This window comes from Perna viridis, chromosome 2 (genome assembly GCF_037379345.1).
Source record: "Perna viridis isolate PV_CMFRI_1.1 ecotype Kerala chromosome 2, ASM3737934v1, whole genome shotgun sequence".
Lineage (NCBI taxonomy): Eukaryota > Metazoa > Mollusca > Bivalvia > Mytilida > Mytilidae > Perna > Perna viridis.
Window position 1 is genome coordinate 27,368,905 of NC_142446.1, and position 24,040 is coordinate 27,392,944.

The 24,040-nt window shown below is 32.6% G+C and overlaps 1 protein-coding gene and 1 long non-coding RNA gene across 4 annotated transcripts; one reads left to right on the plus strand and one right to left on the minus strand.

Moving 5' to 3' along the window:
• The first annotated feature begins 13 nt into the window (after window positions 1–13).
• LOC148624292 (tubulin--tyrosine ligase-like) lies at window positions 14–19,615 on the plus strand. 3 transcript variants are annotated; one of them, XM_088566961.1, is made up of 11 exons: window positions 21–138; window positions 4,171–4,212; window positions 5,484–5,558; window positions 5,979–6,142; window positions 7,326–7,404; window positions 8,242–8,486; window positions 9,049–9,181; window positions 14,853–15,053; window positions 15,683–15,776; window positions 16,101–16,219; window positions 18,192–19,615. In XM_088566961.1, coding segments are annotated over exons 3-11 (1,149 nt in total). In that variant the 5' UTR covers window positions 21–138; window positions 4,171–4,212; window positions 5,484–5,556; the 3' UTR covers window positions 18,304–19,615. The 3 variants fall into 3 exon arrangements, with proteins under 3 accessions (XP_088423089.1, XP_088423087.1, XP_088423088.1); XM_088566962.1 differs by lacking the exon at window positions 21–138 and adding an exon at window positions 457–2,215; XM_088566963.1 differs by lacking the exon at window positions 4,171–4,212 and having other exon boundaries at window positions 14–138.
• On the minus strand, window positions 10,997–19,204 carry LOC148624293 (uncharacterized). The gene is made up of 3 exons (XR_015919671.1): window positions 19,164–19,204; window positions 15,097–15,350; window positions 10,997–11,400 (listed from the first exon to the last, which is right to left on the minus strand). It is a non-coding gene; the product is annotated as an uncharacterized LOC148624293 (long non-coding RNA).
• Window positions 19,616–24,040: the final 4,425 nt, after the last annotated feature.

A 24,040-nucleotide genomic window follows, 5' to 3' on the forward strand; every position in this document is an offset into this window, starting at 1 on the left:
TACAAACGTTTTTAAGATTAAGAATGACTGAGCGGTTTAATACGCCTCAAACTTGAAGATTTATTATAAAATGAAAGTAGCCATCTCTGATATCTTGACTACCGATTTTTCTATTACTTCAATTTTTCGTTCTTAATGGTAACACTATAAGTATTAATCGAAATTATGAATCTATTCATGATCATAAATAACATATATACACTATGCACTATCCCTCTATTATTTCCTTCTCTTTTAGTCCAGCCCCGTGCAGGTCCGGGTGTCAAAAGAATAGGCCAGCAGCAGCGCTAAGCTTGTCGTAAAAGGCGACTAAATAGTGCTCAGAAACCTAGCCAGGGGCTAGGCGCTCTGCCCACAGAGCAACTTGGATGTGTGCCCCAGGTGGTGGAATGGGGTACCCCTGGCGTGTTACATGCTGGGGTTGTCAGACTATAATACGGAAAACCTGACCGCAAACCATAGTGGTGCATCGTGTTGGGAAAGATGCCAAGTTCCTCGCACGTTAAAGAACCCTGCTGTGGTATTCGATAGGAGTAGGAACCACTGCGCTCCGCCGCAGGAGGCTAAATTGCCCGACCTTCCCCTTCCCTCCCTTTTTCTAGTGGCAATCAAAATTTGTCGACCCTACTGTCCTTGTGTCCCATCCCATTTTTCATTTCATCATCATTTCATGTTCATTTTATCATCCAATTCATGTTCATCGTCTGAATATAGCTGAAATATTGCTGCTCGGACGTTAAACCCCAACAATCAATCAATCAATCTTTTAGTCCAAAAATTATAAGTAACCCTCTTGTGAGGTTACACAATGCAAAACAATACTTTTATTAGCACAAACTCATTCAGTTAATGGTTATGGCCTATTACAACTGATAGAACAGATATTACAATAAAGGCAGTGGCTTCTGGTCCACGCATTAGTGGACTGGGAGCCTCTACCAGCTAATCGTCCACACATCCGGTTTGAGTCAATAACACATTGAAATGATTCATTTCAGAAATGGTTCATTTATGTTAGTAATGTGGAAATTGTGAGAAATTCTTTTTTATACATATATATATATATATATATGATACAAATACAATTTAAATCGTAACTGATGTAACTGATCAACAAAGATTGTTTTGGCATATGATTCAGTCTGACACATTTTAATTCATAATGCTGCCATTCCAGATGGCAGATATGAAACATATCCATTCACTTTTGAATATTTTAAGAACATTCAATGCATTTTTTAACACGTGGGATATTTATGATGTCAGCCAAGATTTAATTATTTATTTTTAAACATCTGTTAAAGACGATTCATCAACTTTGGCATTTGTCATCATATTCTCTGTGTCTTGTTCTGTGTTTGACCAGCATAAAACCTGTGCATTTTCAAGCACAGGGGCTTGCACCCACTACCAAATATGCAGTCAAGCTAGTATATAACACAAACAGGGAACTGTTGTGGATAAGTTCTACAACATTTTCGGGCGTTTCCTTCACGATTCCGTATGTTTTTGACGCAAACCAGATGAGTGACAATTAGCCTGAAGAGGCTCCATGTTCACAAATGTGTGGACGAGGAGCCACTGCCTACAATAAACAAATGACAGATAACTAATATTTAAACAGTATTTTTTTTTAAAGTGTAAATTCATGATTTCTACAAGTGATTCAGATAGTCGAAAAAAGTAACTGTGCAAAGTATTACACAGACCCTTTTAGTTTCATTTTTATTTCTTTTTTATTGCATATCAACCTAATTATTTTCAAAATTATAAATTGACCCATTTACAAAAGCTATTACTTAAAGTTTATAACATCCTTGACTATTCTTACGAGTATTTATAATGTTAATATAAAAGTCTGAATATTACCTTTTGAAAAATGCTTTATATAAAAGTGATTTTTAGATTTAAGACTATAGTTTTAAAAAATAAAACCTATGTTGAATGAAGAAATTAATAAAAGAAAAAAAATAAGTATTGAATAATTAAAACTTATTACAATAAAAAAATAGCTTTGAACAATAAAATAGGTGGTAATATAGGTAACATTCTAATGGTATACCCGTGAAGGACTTCAGACTATACATAGGAAATCTGGGCAATAACTCAGGAGGAAATGGGGAAGGAGGGAGTAGTTATTTACATTGCCGTACGAGACGAGTGACAGATAAAAACTATACACAGGAAATAAGGGCAATAAACACAGGAAAAGAGGGTAATAATTACCTTGAAATTGTGAAACCCAGAATTTGATCAAAGTGTGTGAAAGAATTATGAATTTGTGCAGAAAATATTCTAAATAATTTTATCAGCAATAAAAGTATTGCAAAAGTTTGTCAAAGACGAGTCAAATGTAAAAAAAAAAAACCAAAGAATTTCCATATTAGCCTTATTGTTACATTTTAAGAATTCTGGCAGTCTGAATTTATTATTATATTGAAGAATTATATTAGAAGCATAACACATATTCGTATAAATTTTCCATGTAGTGAGCTTTATACAGTTCACATTTTAACCAACCTGGCTGTTTTCGCGAAGCACAAAAAATTGCTCCTTTGTTGATAGCATTGAAATTAAATCAAAAAGGTAATGGAGAATGAAAATATTCTGGAAAAAATAATGTGATTCAATATCTTGTGGATTTAATTTTTTTTTAACCTTACAAATATCAAGACCTGAGATGATACAGTTGTACCAGAAAAGTTTTAAATTATGATTGATAATGATTGTTCTAAAAAATAGATAGAAAAATACAAATATAATTACCACCAGACTTCTTTCAAAGAAGCTTTCATCAAAGTGATCTTCGCAGACAGTTGACTCTGCTGTATACGCATGTTGAAGCAGTTACAGGGAAATTTATGTTTACCAACCATTGCTCACACAATGAAAATCATCCCTTGGGTCAGGGATGATAAAAAGACTTTTACCAGAGCCACCGAACGTGAAATAACTGTCTACCTTGCACCACATATTGTAATTGACATAATTGTTGTGTATTGGGTCACTTTGATTTTTGGCCTTGTGGTTATTAGACATATCGATGACAATGCCCACAATCAAATTACAACGCCACCTGTGACCAATTACGTGACCTTTGTAGTAAAAGATTCTGATATTTCAATTCTAATTTTAGGCTTAATATAAATATTTGAGATGTTAGAGTTGGATTTTATTGGTTGGTATAGTGTTCAAAATGCATATGCAAAATTTTAAAAAATCATGAACTTAGTTGATAGGTTCATCATTACCTTTCGAAAACACATTTTATTTAATACAGTTAATTACAATTACTTAGAACTGCAATGGTTATAGATTTGAATGGTTACTTCATTAGCTATGCTCTGTTAACATTGATTCCATCTGGAGATGAAAGCTGAGGTCCTTGGCAATGTAAGTAGACACTCGACCAACTGAGCTAATCAACCAATCAACCCATTAACTATGCTAGTGGAGTACTTCCTTAGCTCAGTTGGTGGAGTGTCTGCTTACAAAGTTCATTGCCAAGGACCTCAACTTCCATCCCCAGATGGCTTTATGTCTATTGTTACAATCATAATAATCAGAATTATAAAAAATTTCGTCAAATTACATGGTTAAAAGAGAGGTGACACAAAAATTTGTTTTTTTAATTTTTGGTCTATTTGATTTATTACACCCAATATATTTTAAAAACTCCCCTTGAAGTCTCTTCTGTCATTTAAATGAAGATAAACTGATTCAAAATTGCGGATGACCCAAGCCATACAAATTTTAGTTAGCCATGTGGCCACATGACTATGCTACGTTATTGGTTCTACATTCATAGATTGAGTAGTTGAAATGCATAGGGCTTCTGTATTTGTTGCATGAATTCTGTAAGTATAACTGAGAATGAAAATATCGAAAGTTTGGTTTGCCAGCTAATATATACTTACAGTTGTTTCAATTTAAACCACTTCGAGAGGAAAATGATAAAAAATGTCAGAATTATTAAACTATTACATGTATGAAGACTAGACAGTGCGACAATACCACTTCTGTTTGATGATTACATAGAAATATTTCTTTATGTTCTGTCATGTAAGATTGAACTATTTACATGAAGTAAATTAATTTTCACATTCTAATATTTTTAACTGTTCCGATCTCGATCTGAAATGAAAATATTGATTTGAACATTTTTTACAGAATATAACTCCTGACAAGTGTACAAGTATAGAGGATTTGTGTGTAAGTTTAATAAGAACCTGTTTATTTTTATGTTTTTTTAAGCTTTCTCATGTTGTAAATCTTTTCTGATAAAATCAGATATTTTAACCGACCTAAGAAACATTGTCCTGATATGGCTTTACCCGAAAAGCTCCCTTAAACTCTTATATAGGATCACCTGTTATCTACTCTGTATTGTGTCAAATTCTCAGTTTTATTTCAAATTTCAGCTGTTAATCGCAAGTCCACACCTGTGTCATGGGTCATCAAACCCTATAAAGATAAAAGAAGCCACCCACACTATCTATTTGTAATAATTAAGTCTACGAGGCTTGTTGGTTAATATTACCCAGCGACAAAGAAAGTATGATACACAGAGTGTCAGTATTTTAATTGTACCCTCCAGTTGAAGTCCTAAAAATAGTGTGCAAAATAGTTGTGGATTCATCACAGGGATGTATGCCCAATGAAAATGAAAAGTTGACAGAAAACAAGAATAACATTAGTCTTTTAACTTTCTAAACATGATTATTGCACCCACATACAGATCAGTGGAACACTCTGCATCATATATACAAGCTATATTCGAAGATTTATTCATTTTTGTCGGAGCATGTGTATACATTTTCAATGTATTAAAATTGAGATTGAGAACCAATGGTGTAGCATTTTCATATATAGTAATTGAGCATTACTTCTGATTTCCATTTATGCATATTAACTAGGTTGTCATGAAAACACAAAAAAAATTCTTCAAACTTTATTTAGAGCTAACTTGATGAGAAAACTTTTGTTACACTCATTACAAAACATACTATAGTTTTATAAATATAGACGTTAATAAAATGATAATTTTTGTATCGCGTGTCCTTTAACTAGTCTAGATCTGTTATAAAGTTTTATAAATACACATCAATTAATGTGATACTTTAGTTCACAAATAAAAATAGAGCTACTGTGTAGATTAATGTTTACACTGTATTACTGTATGCAGTTTTGTGTATTGGTGGCTTCCTCACAGGTAGACTTACTAGTAAATACTGTGTTCTATTAGTTGTTCTGGTGCTACTCTTTCAACTCTGTTGGTAGGCTTTCTACTCAGAGTGCCAGGAGTCCCAATCTGGTACTGTTATGAATTTTGTCCAGTACATCATGCTGTACTGTTACACTTGGTTGCCTCCTTGTATTTACATATAAGAACCATAAACTTTAGAATAATGTAGCATTAGCAATATTAAAATGCCTTTGTGAAAGTCATGATAATCTTGACAATGTAATGTGTTTTTTATCAGGCAACCAGTATATATTTCCTGTAAAGACTGTAGAGATAACCAGCTTGTTGTTAGCCAGATGAAGATAGAATGAATGTAAGTGTTCATATAATTAACATGACATAGTGATAATTAAGCAATACTTTATGGCAGCCATATATATTTAATCATTGGCTGAAATTTATATTTAAATTTAATACCAAGCTATAGACATGAATAATTCTGTTTTAGTAATCACTATGTCTGTGCATCTGACACAACATTGTTTTTATCCAACAAAGTTCCACAGTTGTTTATATTGTAGTAAGTATAGAATATTTCAACTATTTTCAATTAAATTTTGGAGGTCTGTTCAGACCTCTTATTCTATTTCTTTGAGTGAAAATACATTTATAAATCAATCTATCTTTGATAATCCGACAGGCTCAGTATGATATTTAGCCTGTATATGTTTTTTCTGGTTGTTTTGTTTTTTTTTCTCTTCAGCAAAATTAAAATTTAACATGTATTTTTTAGGATGTATGGTTTTGTGAGACGTGATGTAAAGAGCAGTGTGTATAAAGCGGTATCCGAATTTTTAGTAGAGAATGGAGGAGATGACTGGAGAAAATTACCAGCAAATTCTGCTTCATTCAATCTCATGTTTGGTGAAAGGAATAAGCTGCCTTTTGGGAGATTGGGTGTGTGGCTAATAGAATAGGCTATTATCAAAGACATTATTCTGTTTGTAGTACAAGGTTGCGGAGCCCAGCCTTCAGGATACCTGACCAAAGAACTCAGTCAGAGTATGCCCTACTAGCGGCTGGGCTGCTGTGTTGACGCTCTGGCCTACTCCCAGACCCCACGTGGGTCCGAGAGCGTTTCCCCACTCTAACTATTTGGGAGTATGTCAACGCATAGAGTGTATTATTTGATTATGTATCAAGTATATTTATACAATGCATAACAAGTCGCAGGGGTATGAAGTTTTTGACAGGTCTGTCCCACATTGTATCACAGCATGATGTCATCTGGGTAGTGCCTCAACTATTGAAGAATTTCCTTTAAACTTTGATTAATAGTTATTCGTAATAAAAGCTTGAATATGATTGATCTTCACTGAAATTGACCAAGGGGGTGCACTACTTTGGAGGGGGCTCAGTTTAGAATTACTGTTTTAGGCTTTTCACCTAAATTGCTTCTTCATTTTTTATCAGATTTCCTTCAAATTTTGATGAATGGAAGGTTGCAATAAATACTTAAAAAGAATTGTTTTTCTCAGAAATTTAAGGAGAAATTTGGTAAATAAATTATACAACTGATTAATTGCTTCTAATTATATCTCATTATTTGCAAACTATTTGATCAATTTTTAAACAAATGGTGTCTCATGGGTGCAAACTGCAGAATGATTATTAGTGTTCTCACTGCAGATAGTGAAACCGGTTAGTGGCATTATATGCCTTTTAATCTTCCCTTGCTCTTTTCTGGTAGAGGATCTTGACTTCATTGCATTGTAAGCTATTGGATATTTTTTTATTTAATTTATGAAACTTTTCATTTCTTAAAATTGTGTTGAATTTTATCATTAGGTAAGTATTCAAACTGGAGTGGTCATTATATATATACATGAAATTAGATGATTGGGTTGTCATTTTATACCCCGCCACATGAAGTGGCAAGGTATTATGTGATACCCTCCAAAAAGTTGTATGTTCTTCATCCATCTGTTCCATTAATTCCCTATCCTTCATCAAGAGAAATGTATTGTGTGTTTAATGATTAAGATAATTGCTTTTAAGGGGAACTAAATATTGTTTTACTTGAATCGTTAGCTGTACTTATTGAAGTGAAGGTTGTTAACACTTTTAATTTTGTTCATAGGACATGAGCCTGGTTTATTCCAGCTTGTAAACTATTACAGAGGATCTGACTGTATATGTAGAAAGACAGCAATGATTAGGTAAAGAATTATATATTTATTGTCTGCTTATATTTTCCCTGAGCAGTTTCATTGTGTTCAAATTGCATTTTGTTTTGTTACATTACATAAAAACACCAACTTCTTTAAATGAGCTTTTCAGAGATTATCATGCATGTCTCCCACCTCCCAAAGTCATTTAATCATCCTGTCTGAGCAGTTCATCAGTCCACACATCTTATAATTTCCTCTATACCCACTTGATGGATTTTTATGAAAAGGTTAAGCAGCATATGTAGATGATCGTAAATGAAGATAATTAGAAGTATTAGATACCTCCAAGGGAAGTAATTCAACTTCAAGTTTTTGTATATTCACATCTCTTATTCATTTTATTTAGAGATGCAGGAGGAAGTTAATTATGAGATCCTTGCAATTGTTAGATAATTAAACTGAAAGGGTTTACATATTCATAGTTTGCAAGAACAACTTATTCTAAATCCATTCATGGGTTATATAGAAATAACTAAGGAAGGTTTGGCATTGAAGAAGTACCGGTATATAAATGTACTCAAAGGAAGATAATTCAGCTGCAAGGTTTTGCCTGTTCACATTTTAAGCATGACTCCTTCTGCATGTTCTGAATTGCTATATGGATTTGGATGAAATTTTATTTGAAGGCAAGGCTTCATATGCAGATGAGCATGAAGGATGAAAATAATTGTTGGCCTCCTGCTGGGCAAGATAATCTTATTTAAGGGTTTTACATGATTTAAGTAAGAGGGCAGTGGGGGCTATTTTTTGTGTGATCATTCTCACTTTATATTTTCTAATTTGTTAAGATATTACAGCAAATATAATAATTATTGTCTTTTATAGAGTGTTTAAAGAGGAGTTGAAGAGAAAACCTGGGTTACGACCCAAATGGCTACCGCTGTCATTTATTATCTGTCCTAAAAATATAACAGAAAATTCTGTGCAACAGGGAGCTTCAGGAATAGCGGCTATGAGAAAGGTACCTAGACCCGATGACAGACTAGAATTGATTGAAAAAGATGCTGCTATGTCTTTACAAGAAGGACAGAAAATTGTCTGGATAGCCAAGTCATCAGCTGGTGCCAAAGGTAAGAGTGCTCAAAAGTGATTAAGATGCCCCTCTTTTGGAAGATATAATTGCTGTCTGTGTGACCAATTGTTCACACATTATTGGTAAATAAAAAATGCTTTCAGGGGTTTTAATATTTTTTGGGTACCATATTTTTTTTTTAAGAAAGCTTTTTTCATAATTGTTTTCCCATTTTCCCTTTCAATGGGCAGATGTACCATATCATGTGCTTTGGGAAGCTGTTTGTTTGTTTTATGTAAAAAAAAAATGCGTGCAAAAAACACATTGTATTTTGTAATTTACAAACCATGCTTCTTTTTCTGATAAAACAATATACAAATTTTTTTAGGACTGTATGCAATTGAAAGTTTACAGGTATTTGGATAAAATTTTTAAAAAAATAAATGATATTATCAGTGTATTGTACACCTTTGTCATTTAAAAAATATTTCAAAGTTAGTGACAATTAAGTCACGGAATGTACTATATTTCACTTTGATAATTTTTCTTGTTGTAATTTCTTTGTACGTATTAGAAGGGACAGTATGTTGCTCTACTTTATTTTTTTATTATAATTTTAGGAGATGGAATAAAGATTTCAAACGATGTTAAAGAACTAATAGCTTTTGTTGATACTCAGACACAAGGTTTTATTGTACAGAGATATGTAACAAACCCATTTCTGTTAGAAGGAGAGAGAAAGTTTGACATAAGGTAAGTTGTAGTTGACCTGGTTTCCATTATACCTGCTTAGGTAACTAATTCCAAATTCAAAGATAGGCTTATATATTGGGTCAAAGTGCACCCTCCCACCCCAGGGGTGGATTCTAGGTTGATATTTTTGCACTTACATTTGTGCCAATTTTTCACTAACAAAATTAAAGATTGTCCTCAGCTGTGCAATATGCAGGCTGGCAATTACCCTGACCTTCTTCCTTTTTAGATCTGCTCTTCCCTAAAAAAAATTCACAAACCTGTCTTTTTTATAGAGAGACCTGTTGTTTTAAGTACTGCATAGACCTGAATGTTTACTTTAACCTGAAAATAGTCAAATAATAACACAATGTAGCATTCAATATTTTTATCAGACAAGTTTTAAAAATGCCTTTTTTAATATGACTAAAAAATTTGTTGTCCTATAATGGCATGGCTCTGTCTGTTGTTGCATCCATATCATTGTCATCTGTAGACACTTGGTTTCTGTGAGATAGCATGAATAACGTTGGTTGATCTTAACAAAAACTTTGTAACAAGATTCCAAACTTATGAAAGGAGATTGGTATTGATTTTGACAGTAATTTGAGTTAAAATGTATGGATCTCTTTGATAACATAACTCAAAAGGATTGGGATTGACTTTCAAGATTGTAACTTGAGCCAATTAGTTGCCAGAAACAAGATTTTTTTAAAATTTCTGGATGATAACTTAGTATAAAGGGAATGTGTATCTTTAAAATTCGATCACAAAGTACCATATCCCTAAAGTAGGTTCCAGTTGATTTTAGAGGTTGTGACTGAAACCATTCAGAAATTAGGAACAAAAAAGGGTCCTGTTTCTAATGTCTAATCATAAGTTTGAATTGTGCATCCATACCTGCCCCAACTGTTCAGGGTTTGTGGTTTTATCAAGCTACACCCTGGTGACCTTGCAAAGCATTTTATTAGCTCACCTGGCGACAGGCCACGTGAGCTATTGTCATCACTTGGTGCCTGTCGTCGTTAACAATTATACAAAACTCTTCTCCTCTGAAACTTCTTGACTAATAAGAACCAAACTTAGTACAAATGTTCCTTGGGGTATCCTGCATAGAACTGATATGGGGATTTTTTATTCCTTGAAAAACATGGCCCCTGTAAAAATAGAACATAGGGGTCAGACATTAGTTTTTCACATATATCTCCTAAACCGTTAGGTTTAGCTAAATTCTTTCTAGGGTAAAGTGTCCAGCATGATATAAGATCTATCTCTGGTCAAATTTTGGTTTTGATCCATTAAGCCATGTTGGAGTTATTGCCCTTTTTCACTCTGACACTACTCGACCAATTGAAACCAAACTTGGTATGAATGTTCTTTTGGGTATCCTGCATAGAACTGATGTCGGGATTTTTTATTTTTGATCCGTCAAAAAACATGGCAGCCATTACTAAAAATAGAACATAAGGGTCAGAAAGTAGATGACTCCTTGTAAGAGTTAGGGGAAAAATGACTTTTTTTAAAACAGTTTTCAGTCAATATCTTGAGAACTATGATAGATTAAAAAAAATCTTTCAATTGTTGAAAAGATCTTTTGATAAGTCCTACCAAAGACTTCAAAATTGTTGGACAACTTCTTGTAAAATTTATTGTGTGGCTTTGAAAGGCAAAATTTAACAAGGTGAGCGATTCAGGCTCCTGGGAGCCTCTTTTTTAGCTTGGTTTAATGTGCAATAGTGCCCTTTTTACCAATTTTGTGCCCATTATTTTAATTTTATAAAATGGATAACTGCATCAAATTTTATAAATGAATATGACATTATTCTTTATCTTTTATTTTATGCACACACTTTTGTACACACTATCTCGTTACATTAAAATAAGTCAGAGTTAAAACTATATTTTGGAGTCAATTTCTAAAAATTTGACATTATTTTTAATGGTTCTATATGTCAGTTTATGGACTACGATTCTCTGTAGAACAGTGGACAAGCTTAACAATGTTGTCATCATCTACAATATCTGTCTGCCAAAGGGCTGCTCTTGTGTGTGACTTTGTGTATGTAACATTTGGGCATATAACTTCTATATATTGTCCCATTTCTGTTGTTTATACTTGTCAAACATATGCTTTTGACTAATGATAAGAAGTTTTCGTCTTTCAATATTAGTCTTTTGGCTATGGTTTCCTGACAGAGATGCTAAGAATATTCTCCTGTCTATATCTGTTAGTTGTATTTCTACAAATGAGGTTAAGACAGATATATTGAAATATTCTGTTCTTCAATTTGTAAATGTTATTAATTTTGTGTTACTTTTAGGAAACAATATAAAATGTGTCTTCGTCAGAGAAATACCATATATTTAAAGATATTATTATATTATTGGGTTATCGCATGAATACTGGGGAATTTCATCCCGAGTAGAATTTCATATTGCCTGAGTTTACGAGTGCAATATACATTCTATGAAGGATAATATTCACCAGTATTCATGCAATAACCCTTTTATAGTATAGCAATATCGTTGACTAAAATAAACTATTGTCATGGGTAACGTCACAAATTTTAAGTATATTTGCACTATTGCAGTATAAAAATGTATTGCACGCTGATGTTACAGTGCTTTCTATGGGGAATTATGTTGCTATGCAATAATTTCAAATAACTCTTGCTTTAATTGCAACAAAGTTTGTTGAGGAAATGTCACATGCTTAAAAGTTCAACATAAGTGTTTATAGTAACTTTTTCAATGCACATTTTTATCCATTTTATGAACAGTTTAATTTTATTGTAAGTAAATGTGAGAAATAATTACAAACCAAGTAAAGCACTTTGGGTCATTGCTCGGTCATGTTGAGTTTGCAGACTTTTTAACTGCAGACTGCACATTGTAATAGGAGTTCCTTGTATCATTTCAATCTTCCTCAATTTAATACATAGTTTGCAAAGCCTTTATATATGTTTGACAGAAACGCTCATTTTAACTGTCATAGCTTGGCAATTGTAGGTAGTAGGGCTTCAGTGCAGACAACAAAGATAATGAAGTTTTTGAGTAATTACTATATAAACATTGGTTTCTATTGCCAGATTATTTATTAATTCTTGTCTAAACACAACTTCTTGATATTTTTTTACTTTGTGTATAAAATCATAAAGAAAAGATAAAAAAGCCTTTGAAGTCTTTTCATCGTAAAGATACTCTGCAGAAAATAATACTCATATTGTAAACATGTTGTTTCTGACTTAAAACAATTAAGTTAGTAGCTTTTCTTCTGTAAATTTTTCATGCAACAATATAATAATAATAAAAAAAATTCTTAAAAGGATTTTAGACCTAATTATAAAATTGACAGATTATATTTTGAATTTTACATACAGAGAAAACTTTGCTACATATATTGTTCATATGTATACTTGTAATACTAGTAACACCTGAGAAAATGAATATATTTTTCATATATTTGGAACCAACATGATAACATATGTTTAGGACTAAAGGCTTAATTTATGAAAAACATGTAAATGATGTGTTTTAATAGGCACAAAAACAAATATTAAGGTCCTAATTAAACATGTTTTCGAACATTTAAAAACATGTGTTACATTTTTTTCTAAGTATACATTTTTTTATAGTATTCAAATGTTAAAAAGAAAAAAAGTGTCTCTGTCTTATGATATTCTAAAAAGAACAAGTTGAAACTGTATTTTCTTATACTTATTAGAAAAAAATGAAGATGCTTACTAAAAACTACAATAAAGTTTTGAAGTTGCTGGCATTCTATGGGGTAACATCCTGAATTGCCAACTCCCAGTTTACCGAGTTCAAATTACCAACTTTTCCTATTTTGGTTCCTAAAACCAAGTCTCAGTTTGCCGAGTCCAAATTGCAGACTTTTTCTATTCTGGTTCTCAAAACTGAATCCTGCTTGCCAAACCCATTCCCAACTCCTTTTGATTTTGTTTATTTAAATCAATAGTATCCTGGTTCCCGGGACTACAATAGTATCCTGGTTCCCGGGACTACAATAACTACTAGTATTACCCTATTCTGGGATGAATATTACGAAAATACCAAAATGTAGAATTTATACATTTTATTGCATTTTATATTTATGATAAAATGAATAAATAAAATGATTAATATTTTTGCTGTTAAAATATACTTCTAATTAAGAAATAATTTCAGTTGTAATGGCATGTCCTACAACTGCGGTCGGCAATTCTTTTCATATTCGTTCATGGCATTAGTCAAGGGTACTTCGGCTTGGGCATCACCAAGCGGAATGCAGATAGTAAAAAGATTAAATAATTTCTCAGACAGTGATTAAAACCTATTGAGAAATTTTGTATCAGCAAAGCTTTTTTTTAACAACAAGAAGCATGCTAATAAAATGTGCTTCAAAGAAAAGATTAAATGATAATTAATTGATTAAAGCTAATACAAATTAATTTAATTTGAATTAACTATGACAAGGAGGTATAAATACAAGTCAAAAAATCGAAATGATCAGAATAAAAAAACAATCATGGATGTATCAACTATAGTTAAGAAAGGCAGAGGGGTCTCTACTACACAATAGTTAAAGAAAGGCAGAGGGGTCTCTACTACACAATGGTTAAAGGAAGGCAGAGGGGTCTCTACTACACAATGGTTAAAGAAAGGCAGAGGGGTCTCTACTACATAATGGTTACCGTTACTCAAAAGACAAAAGAAATGCTGCTGGTGTGCAATATTGAAAATGTACTGGTACTGCTCAAGACTGTTCCGGACAAGCCTAAACAACAGATGCAGATGGACATCTACTACTCAAAACCACTGACCATGACCATAAACCAGACATGGAAGCTACCATACCAAACTTTTGATAAGCCCTTTGAAATGTCATTTCCGATTTAAAAAAAAAGCAAACAGCACTAAAAATTGTTTAAAAAAACCAAAACAAGAAGGAGTCAGCAATCTGGGATAAACATGCAATATAAGTTTAACAGTTTATTTACGATTTTGGTATTCAGATGCATCAATGTTCCTATCTTGTTAAAATTTAAGCCCTTTGATACACATGTATATTCTTTTCCATAGCAAAAAGTAATAAGTATTGTTTTAAAAGCCAAAAAAAGAAGGAGTGGGCAATCTGGGAATCAGCAATATGGATTTGGCAAACTTGGATTTGGTTTGAATAACCGAAATAAAAAATATTTGGCAATTTATGAATCAGCTAATTGGACTCAGCATTGGTAAAAATTTTTTTTTTTTTTTTTTTTTTTTTTGCATTGAGTTCTGTACGGATGATTTAGTTTTCATTTCATAAAACAAAAGAAAAAACACTGATTTGGTTTAAAATTAATGATAATGCATCTTTTTAAAAGAATAGTCATTTTCCCTTACTTTAATCTCAACCAATTGCACCTTCTCCTTTGTTAATACATAACATGAACAATTATATGATATGTTTTTTTCATTACTAAGTTGTAACACATAAATTTCTTTTTTGGGATTTTTCAAACTGAGAGTTGGCAAGTTTAAATGCTTAAGGTGCCATATACCTGTAAATTGCATGATCCTGATAATTAAGTACAAAACCATTGCCAATGTAATCCATATAAACAAATTCCTCTTGTTTGCAAAACAGAAAGCCAAAAGTAGTATCACTCAATAAGCATTATCTTGTTATTTCTGTATACATAAACAGGTACTGGGTACTACTGGATAGCAACTACAATGTGTATTATTTCAAAGAAGGGGTGTTACGTACAGCTTCTGACAGTTACAGACCAGAGAACTATGATGATGTCACCAGTCACCTGACAAATCACTGCTTACAAAAAGAATTATCAGCTAATTTTGGAGAATATGAAGCCGGAAATGAAATGTTTTTTGACCAATTCAATAGGTAATACATAATTTGGAATCTCTTGCTACTAAGGGTTTATTACCTAGCTCTTTGACTAATATATACGATATTTTTTTCCCTATGTTAGAGTTGTTCTTCCCTATTTTTACCATCGGTGAAGGCAAGTCTAGTAGCAGCTTGAATCCTTCCATCTATTCTCCTGCCTGTCAGGCTTAGGAGGTACAAAATCCTTCCATCCGTTCTGCTGCCTGTCAGGCATAGGAGGTACAAAATCCTTCCATCCATTCTGCTGCCTGTCAGGCTTAGGAGGTACAAATGATACCTACTTTGTTTAATCTGTAACTCAAAAAGTATTGAACCGATGTTATTCAAATATTTGTTTTTGTCTCAATGAAGATGTGCATCTCTAATTAGGGACAAATTAAACAAATATTTAATATCAGTTTTTTAACTCAGCCATATTTCAGCATTACAGTACATGTTATCATAAGTAAATTCTTAAGGTAGTTCGTTACCCACACTACAGTTTTTTTTAACTTACTTACTGTTTTTGTGTATATTGAAGATATTAACATGCAGACAAACATAATGGTGACATAGGCCAGATATGTTGTTGGTCTTGTTTTTTGTTTGTTTTATGTTAAATGTGTTGTTTTTTTTTTTTAAAGTTATTTGAAGCATAAAGCAAAGACCACATTGGATGCAACTGTTATACCACAGATTAAAGATATTGTCAAAAAGGTGTTGTTGATGATCAAAGATGTGAGTACTTGTAGTATATTTGATAAAATGTCATAAAAAGAATTAGAGAAAATGAGATGTCAATGATAAGATATTAAAATTCCAAAAAAACAAAATGACCTGATCTTTTGGTGATAACAAACTGTACTTGCTGCAAAGCAGTTTGAATTGATCTGGACTGTTTTTCTAAAGCTTTAACAAATAAATTTGAAAATTTTAAGCAATGCATGTGTATTATATATTAAATTGTGGCACCAAATATAGATGCTGATTTGACCATGTTAACCAACTGTTACTTTTTTAAAGTTGTTAGAATGTAGAAGTAAATTATTAGTATTTTTACAGAAAATCAGCACTAACACATTAGGATATGCCAGTTTCCAGCTATTTGGATTTGACTTTTTGTTAGATGATCAACTACAAGTTCATTTGATAGAGATAAATGGTGCTCCTGCATGTGCCCAGTAAGTCCTTATAATTAGAAAGATTTTATGGTTTATAGAAACTTATATTTGGTCAGATAACCCCATTTTCCTATCATACCTATTTTTGTTTCCATGTTCCCAGGGGCCCAATTTTACGAGAGGTCACATGTCTAAAGTTTGGTTGCTATTGTCCCCATAATGCATCACGAGGGGACGTGGAAATGCAGGGGGTCCATCCATCTATCTGCGTTTTCCAAACTTTTTTTCGTAATGCTTTTACCAAATGAGTTTGTTTTTGGTATGTGGCCTTACTATGAAGAGTTACAGATTAAGTTTGACTTTGGTTATGGTTGATTGATTTTGATGGAAGTTATGGCCCTTGGACTTAGAAAATTTCAGTGAATTTACAGTTTTCCACACTTATTTTTGTAATGCTTTAACCAATTGATTTTATCTTTTGTATGTAGTCTTACTATGAGAAGTTACAGATTAAGTTTGACTTTGGTTATGGTTGATTGATTTTTATGGAAGTTATGGCCCTTGGACTTAGAAAATTTCTGTGAATTTAAAGTTTTCCACACTTCTTTTTTTCGTGGGGGACATTGGAACGCTGTTCTTTTATTCCCTTATAATTTTTAATTCAAAACAGATCACATGTAGTAAAACATTTAGTCATACAGGTCCCAGGTAAGCAGCTAACACTTATGAAAAATTCTTATAAAAATGTGTTAAAAAATGACAGTATTATATAACAGCATTATATAATACATAAATGAAATACAGATGTATATAGTCATATACACAAGGGACTATTCTTATATGCTTGTCTCCTTTAATTTTTTGCTTTCTGTGAAATTTTACTCCTTAACCCCTTAACCATATTTTTCTATTGAGTTGAAAAAGTTAACATGCAACTGCAGTAGTATCTCCTTTGAAATCGATGATTTCAAGACTTGTAAAAGTTGTAAATGCCAGTTTAAAGGTAGTTGATATCCATTTACTTACCAGCTATGGAATATAGTTAGAGGTGGCCATTCATGCTTTACATAGTAACACTATATGGAAGCACATTTTGGCCTGTATATCTGATAATATTGAGCCAATAGTAATCACACTTGGCAACATTGATGAATTGGAGGACCTGTTCATCAACTTTTAATTTTATATGCATGTTGTGCCATGATGTTCTTTCCAAAAATTTGGTGATGAAGTTTGCTTTGATTTGTGCATACTTGTAATAAAAAATAACTTGTTTGAAGTGTGTACCCAGGTAAGTGATAAGGCTTCTTAGAGCTTTGTGAATAAATGTACAGTGGTAAACTGTAATTATGTCTCCCCCTACTTTGATGGAGAGACATATTGTTTTTGGCTTGTCTGTCTGTCCGAGTGTGTGTGGGTTTGTGTGTCTGACACAAAGTTTGTCAGCGCAACTCTCTGAAACTAGTGAACTGAATTTTTACGAAAATTAGTATGTAGCAAGAACATCCTATGTAGTTATGCATTTTAATAGGAAATTTTGACACCCAAACTTTTGTAGGAGTTATGCCCCTTTGAACTTAGAAATTTGCCCAAAAAAAACTCATAAATTACCTTGTCAGCACAACTCCTCTGAAACTACTGACCCAAGTTTTTTTTTTAAATGTGATGTGTAGCAAGAACATCATATGTTATTGTGTGTATTACCAGGACATTTTGATCCTCCAATTTTTGTGGGAGTTAGACCCCTTTGAACTTAAAAATTTGCATGCCCTTTGAAAATTGTCAAAAATCCTCATAATTACCTTGTCAGTTCAAATTCTCTGAAACTACTGAACTGGTCAGAGCAATTTGTCTGCAGCCTTTCAACAGAATTTTATAAAGCTGTTCTGAGAGTATGTGAGTACTGCATGTGGATCCAGTTTGCAGGATGGAGGAGACATATGGTTTTTGCCGACAAAAACAAACTTTAATTTGATTTAAATATTTTATTCAACAACAATATTTTTTTTAAATTCAGTTTTTGTCTTTACAGGAAATTATTACCAGATTTGGCAAGATCCTTGGTTCAAACAGCCATAGATCCTGTATTTAAACCAAAGTCTACCAAAGGAAGAGGAGATAATTGGTTCATCAAACTGACATAGGTATAAGTGCTGTGCATCTATAAACATGCACCAACTATCCCTGACAGATTACAAGTTTCGTTGGAATTTTGTGATATAGGTATTATATATTGTAACAAATCTGGAAACAAGTGTCTATGGTGATTCCCTTTTAGCAAGATTTTGATACTACTATATGAAGCATGACTGCAGGAATAAATGTCTTTTATCATAGAAGAATAAATGTAAAGTTAATACATCAAAAAGGTCATATGCATTTACAATATACTTTGTGTGCCAAATCATTACCACATCTTTGTAAATATGTTTCTATGATGTAATGGTTTCTGGGTTTTGAAATTATTTATGCACCATTTTTGGTTGATTTATTTGAAATTCAGGAACTAGGTTGTCAGAAATAATGTTTTTATGTTGATATTGGTTCTATCTAAATCTATGACAAAACCATTGTATGGTAGATTCCGTCCAGGTAATATTTAATGTCTTTTTTTTTTTTCAGATTTGTTTTTTTTATGAAATTGATTTTTTATCGATAGTTTTGTAATTGTTATCACTTTATTGATATTAAACTGAAGTTGTACTTTAAAGATTAAATGTGTGTTTAATAACCTTTATCTGTTAAATGTGGACTAAGGTATATTGTAAACCAAATATTTGAAAGTCTATTACACGTCAACAATAGGAAGATCATTTGATGATAAATAAAAATAGCAAATTTCTTCTTAGGTGTTTTGTTATCTTTTTGTTCATTAATGTTTGTACTATTTTGTTCTGACTTTTGTTAGTTGGTTTTGTACAACTTTTCAGCCAAGAAAGGGTCAACAGCAACCATTTTGTAAAAATTCACTTAATAATTCATGTATAAGCTTGTAAGAACTTACTCTTAGTGGTAAGTGGCCATTTTTTAAGATAAGACTATTATAATACATGTACCTTGTACAATCTTGATATGTTTATCTTATCTTGACTACTTATTGTAATCCCAGGAATATTAAATTAAGTATACATTGATGTATTTTTATCTTACTGTATTTAAATTTTTGAGAAATGTTCTTAGTTTATCATTTTTTATATCAGTGAGTTTTACCATTTCTTGTTAATTAATTTTAAACAGAAGAATCAAGTAGTCAGAAATAATGTTTGTATTAGTTAAGCCAACTATTATATTGATTGTGCCTTATCTATGACAAAACTATTGTATGTCCGTCCAGGAAGTTTGTTCTCAAGCTTCATTTTAGAATTGTTTTATGAAAGATCATTTTATATACTTTTGTTGATGATTTTTTAGTTTTTGTTTTTCTTCATGATTAATAAAGTTAAACATTTAAATAAATATATGCATATGTGTTGTAATATACTGCTAACAACTGACTGTAATAGAACTGGGAGAAAACTTGGTTTAACCAACCATTTCTATCAGAAATGCCTGTACCAAGTCAGGACTATTGCTGTTGTTTCTGACTTTCCACATTATGCTTTGATATTACCATTTTCCTTTTATCCATTGCATAGAGTTTATCAGTTTGGTACTTTGTTATTAACAATATTATGAATACAACTTTTATATCTGTGAAGTGTTGGCTAAAGGTAAATTCTTATGGAAACATTTGGAATGTCTACTTTTATTATTATTAAGATCATTGATTGCTGATGGTAAATTCTTATCAAAACATTTGGAATGTCTTTACATATATCATTAGTAAAACATTGATCATACCTGGTGGTTTTCAGTAGAGCGGTTAAGTCATTACAATGGTGTTTTTACCATTGCCATTTGTGTTGTTTCCTGTTTTGTTCCTTTCCATATATCTTCACTTCATATTTTCTTATTTTTTCCTATACTGGAAGAATTCCATCAATGCACTTGCTACTTTTCCACTTTTAAGGATTGCAATGCTTTATTCACCTTTTGGTGCTGTATGTCCTAATGTTAAGGATTGCAAGGCTTTATTCACCTTTTGGTGCTGTATGTCCTAATGTTAAGGATTGCAAGGCTTTATTCACCTTTTGGTGCTGTATGTCCATATGTTAAGGATTGCAATGCTTTATTCACCTTTTGGTGCTGTATGTCCTAATGTTAAGGATTGCAATGCTTTATTCACCTTTTGGTGCAGTATGTCCTAATGTTAAGGATTGCAATGCTTTATTCACCTTTTGGTGCTGTATGTCCTTATGTTCAGTTCATTAGTTACAACAATTTGGTCTTGATTTTGATCATTTCAGGACATTCCATTATTTCTTCCATTTATCATAGTAAATATGTTTCTGTTCTGCTCTTCACCTGGTTTAGACTTGCATGCTGTTCATTTTGTGATAACATAGAGATTCTTCATATCGTCAGTATATGCAGCTTTTTCTGATTCCAGGGGCAGATTCAGGCGGGGCATGGTGGCCGTGCCCCTCCCCCTAAAATTTCCAAAGCATAGGTTGTCAGGGGTATATTTAGGCAGTTTTAAGTTGAAACTCTAATTTCTCGCTAATTTTACCACAAAAGATATCTACATTACACCCACTCTAGAAGAATATTTCAAAAATTTAACCTCAAAAAATTTTACCTGTGCACCCCCCCTAATCTAAAATCTTGGATCTGTGACAAATTTGTTCTTATATACTCTTTTGTCATTTTGTAGTATTTTTTGTTATTTTCTCTGCCTAGTGCTTAATATTTTATTGCCTATCACTCTCTAAACCTTCATTTTTTACCTTTTGCTCTGTATTGTCATATTTCTGTTCCTTCTTTTTTTCTTCACATGTAACTCTAGTAATACCCCTGTCCCTTCACCATTGATATTTTATTCTTCGTTGCTTTTACGTATATGTTCCATAAATCTGTTCTATTTGGAGTATTTCTATGTGTTAGACAACAAAAGTCAGGCCAGTTTTTGATATAATTTTTCATAAAATGAATGTAACTTTCTCATATGTCTTAAAACATTTTCTAGATACACAGGTTGTCAGTAGTCAAGGGAAAATCAGTGGTAAAATTGAGGCCATATTTGACAAAGTTAATGATGAACCTTAAGGAACTTCTTTGTCTTTGGTTAGAATGTGGTCAGTTTAGTTCTTTGTTCTTTTATCTGTTGATTCCAATATCATGGATAATTTGTGAGAACAGTCTCCCTCTATTTCTGCATGTAGTTAATTGATTTCATAAAATTTAACCACCTTTTCCAATGTCAATTCATCCCTCCAATACCTTGCATGTCCATCATTATTTTACAAGGCCACTCTATCATCCTTCCAATTCTTGGCATTTACAATTTTGGTGACTTTCTGGGAGATGTTGGCCCATGTATATTACAGTTTTTCATAGAAACTTTCCTTTTTCTCTTCATTAGTACGGTTTTTAGATGCACAGTTCTGTATGATTGTGATCTTTTGACCTTTAACCTTAGTCTGACTCATATTCTTTCAGTAACAAGTTCTCATTCTATTAGACTTTCATTGAATGTTTTTGTAAAATGACAGCAACTCTTTCGTGTATTGGTAAATTCCATTACAAGAGTAAATATTCTTTCAACCCATGCTTGGTCAGTGCTCCACTTCAGATTTTATCTTGCAATATATGCTATATAAAATGTTCATCATTTCCTTAGTTACTAGTTTTTTGGCTTGTCTCCAGACAATGTGTTGAACCAGACACCTATTCATCACAGGGGCATAGTAGTTATGATGTTTGAATTCAGAAAATTTTATTTCAAATGCTGTGTGGCTAGCATTATTTATTTTCATTATACTTTACATTTTTTAAAATTTTCTAGATAGTAGAAGCCATAGTATGCAGTATTTAGTAAAAATAATTTTCCAGGCCATTAAATTTATTTACAAACACTGTCAGCCGTTCCCCCAGAATCAAATAGTCATCCCCTTACAGTTGAATTGTGGCTGCAGTGTTCATGGCATTGAAATATGGGTCATAATTGTCACAACAGTGTTTGTCATGGTGAAAATGATATTATAGTATTTGTAATAAGCAAATAGTAGTTGCAGTGTTTGTCATTGTAAAACAGTGGTAATAGTATTTGTCATGGTGAAATGGTGGATGCAGAGTTACTCATAATCAAATGATAGCTGCAGTGTTTATCATGGTGAAAAAGTGAATGCAGAGTTTGTCATAGCCAAATGGCAGTAGCAATGTTTGTCAAGGTAAAACAGTGGTTGCAGTGTTTGTTATGGTGAAAAGGTGTTTGCAGTGTTTTTCATAGTCAAATGATGGTTGCAATGTTTGTCATGGTAAAAAGGTGGTTGCAGTGTCTTTCATGGTGAAATGGTGATTGCAGTGTTTGTCATGGTGAAATTGTGGTTGCAGCATTTGTCATAGTCAACTGGTGGTTGCAGTGTTTGTTATACTGAAATAGTGGCTGCAGTGTTTATCCTTATGAAATAATTGTTGCAGTGTTGGTCATAAGGACAGCAACAAGAAAGCCTTACAATGACTACATCGATAACATCATTAGGTCAGAGCAAACCAAAATCTCAAAAATATTTGATAATTTATTAAATCAAAGAAATAAAATAACTCCAGTTTAACTTCCTGGCAATGTGCAAATTCAGAATCTACATGGATAGCAAATACAAAGGTGTGATATTGAACCGCATGTATTTAGGATATTTTATCAATAGATGGTGTACATAGCTCTAAAACAAGGGTACCCTATCATAATGAGCTTTTCTTGTCGCTTTAGAATAGAGGCTGGTCAGGGTGGGGATAAGGGGGTTAAGAGGATGGGAATAGGTGGTTGAAGGGGTGGGGAACGGTGCTTGAGGGGGCGGGTATGGTTGTTGTAGAGGTGGGGAACATGGAGTGAAAATGCAGGAAGCAGGGATTATGGTTTGGAACAATAACCAGGGGTAAAATGAAAGGTGTCAGGAAGCAGTGATCAGGAGGGTGGGAAGTAGTGGTCTAGGTGGAAGAGGGGATGAAGTACCCCTGTCCACCCCTCACAGAAGCTCTTTATGATAGGATACCCATGTATGTCATATTGTACCACCAGAATAGTCAGACTTCGAATATTGTTCTCTTAAACATTTAATCACAATCCAAATTTAGAGCTGATTCTCAAGTATGCATTTTGTTTATTGTACTATATTTTTAAGGTCTTTCCCTACATGGGAAAGACCTTATTGTTTTTCTAATTTTTTTTTCTTTCGAGGATGACAGAGGATGAATAAACATAAACATGTATTTTGTTATCAAACCTTACAGAAGTTATATCCCTTCAAATATACTTAAGTTTTAAAAATTTATATTTCGAGAATGGGAAGTTGAAGAGAAATGGGACCTTCCTCAATGATTTCATAAGTGCATACATACAGCATATGAAATGACCCTCTCGATAAGCCCTATATTTTGAGAACAAATTTACATCTGTCAGAGCGTCTGTTCAAAAGTTATGACAATTTAAATGTTTTGCAGCATCTGCTTTGTGACCTTGACATAAATGTATGAACTTGACCTAGTAAGTTTTTTCAAGGTCAAGTAATCCTAAGAAGTATGGTGGTAGTTTCATGTCTCTACGACTTCCGGTTCTTGAGTTTCTTATTGCATCGTATTTCAATAATCATTGTGCTCAAAATGAGCCCAGCAATTGCCCAAATTGTTTGTAATTTTGTTGCATATGTTCTGCAGATTATCATACAGTTTTCAGATTTGAGATACATTTTGTATCTTGTCTTGTTTGGGATCTATTGAAATTTTAGTTTTTCAAAGCGGGGGTATATATTTTACTATCCACAAAAGATACACAAATGATCAGTA

Coding starts and splice junctions, on each gene's coding strand:
- LOC148624292 (XM_088566963.1), top strand. Junction 15,054..15,682: donor TTTTTTGACCAATTCAATAG/GTAATACATAAT, acceptor TTTTTTTTAAAG/TTATTTGAAGCATAAAGCAA. Junction 15,777..16,100: donor TGTTGTTGATGATCAAAGAT/GTGAGTACTTGT, acceptor GTATTTTTACAG/AAAATCAGCACTAACACATT.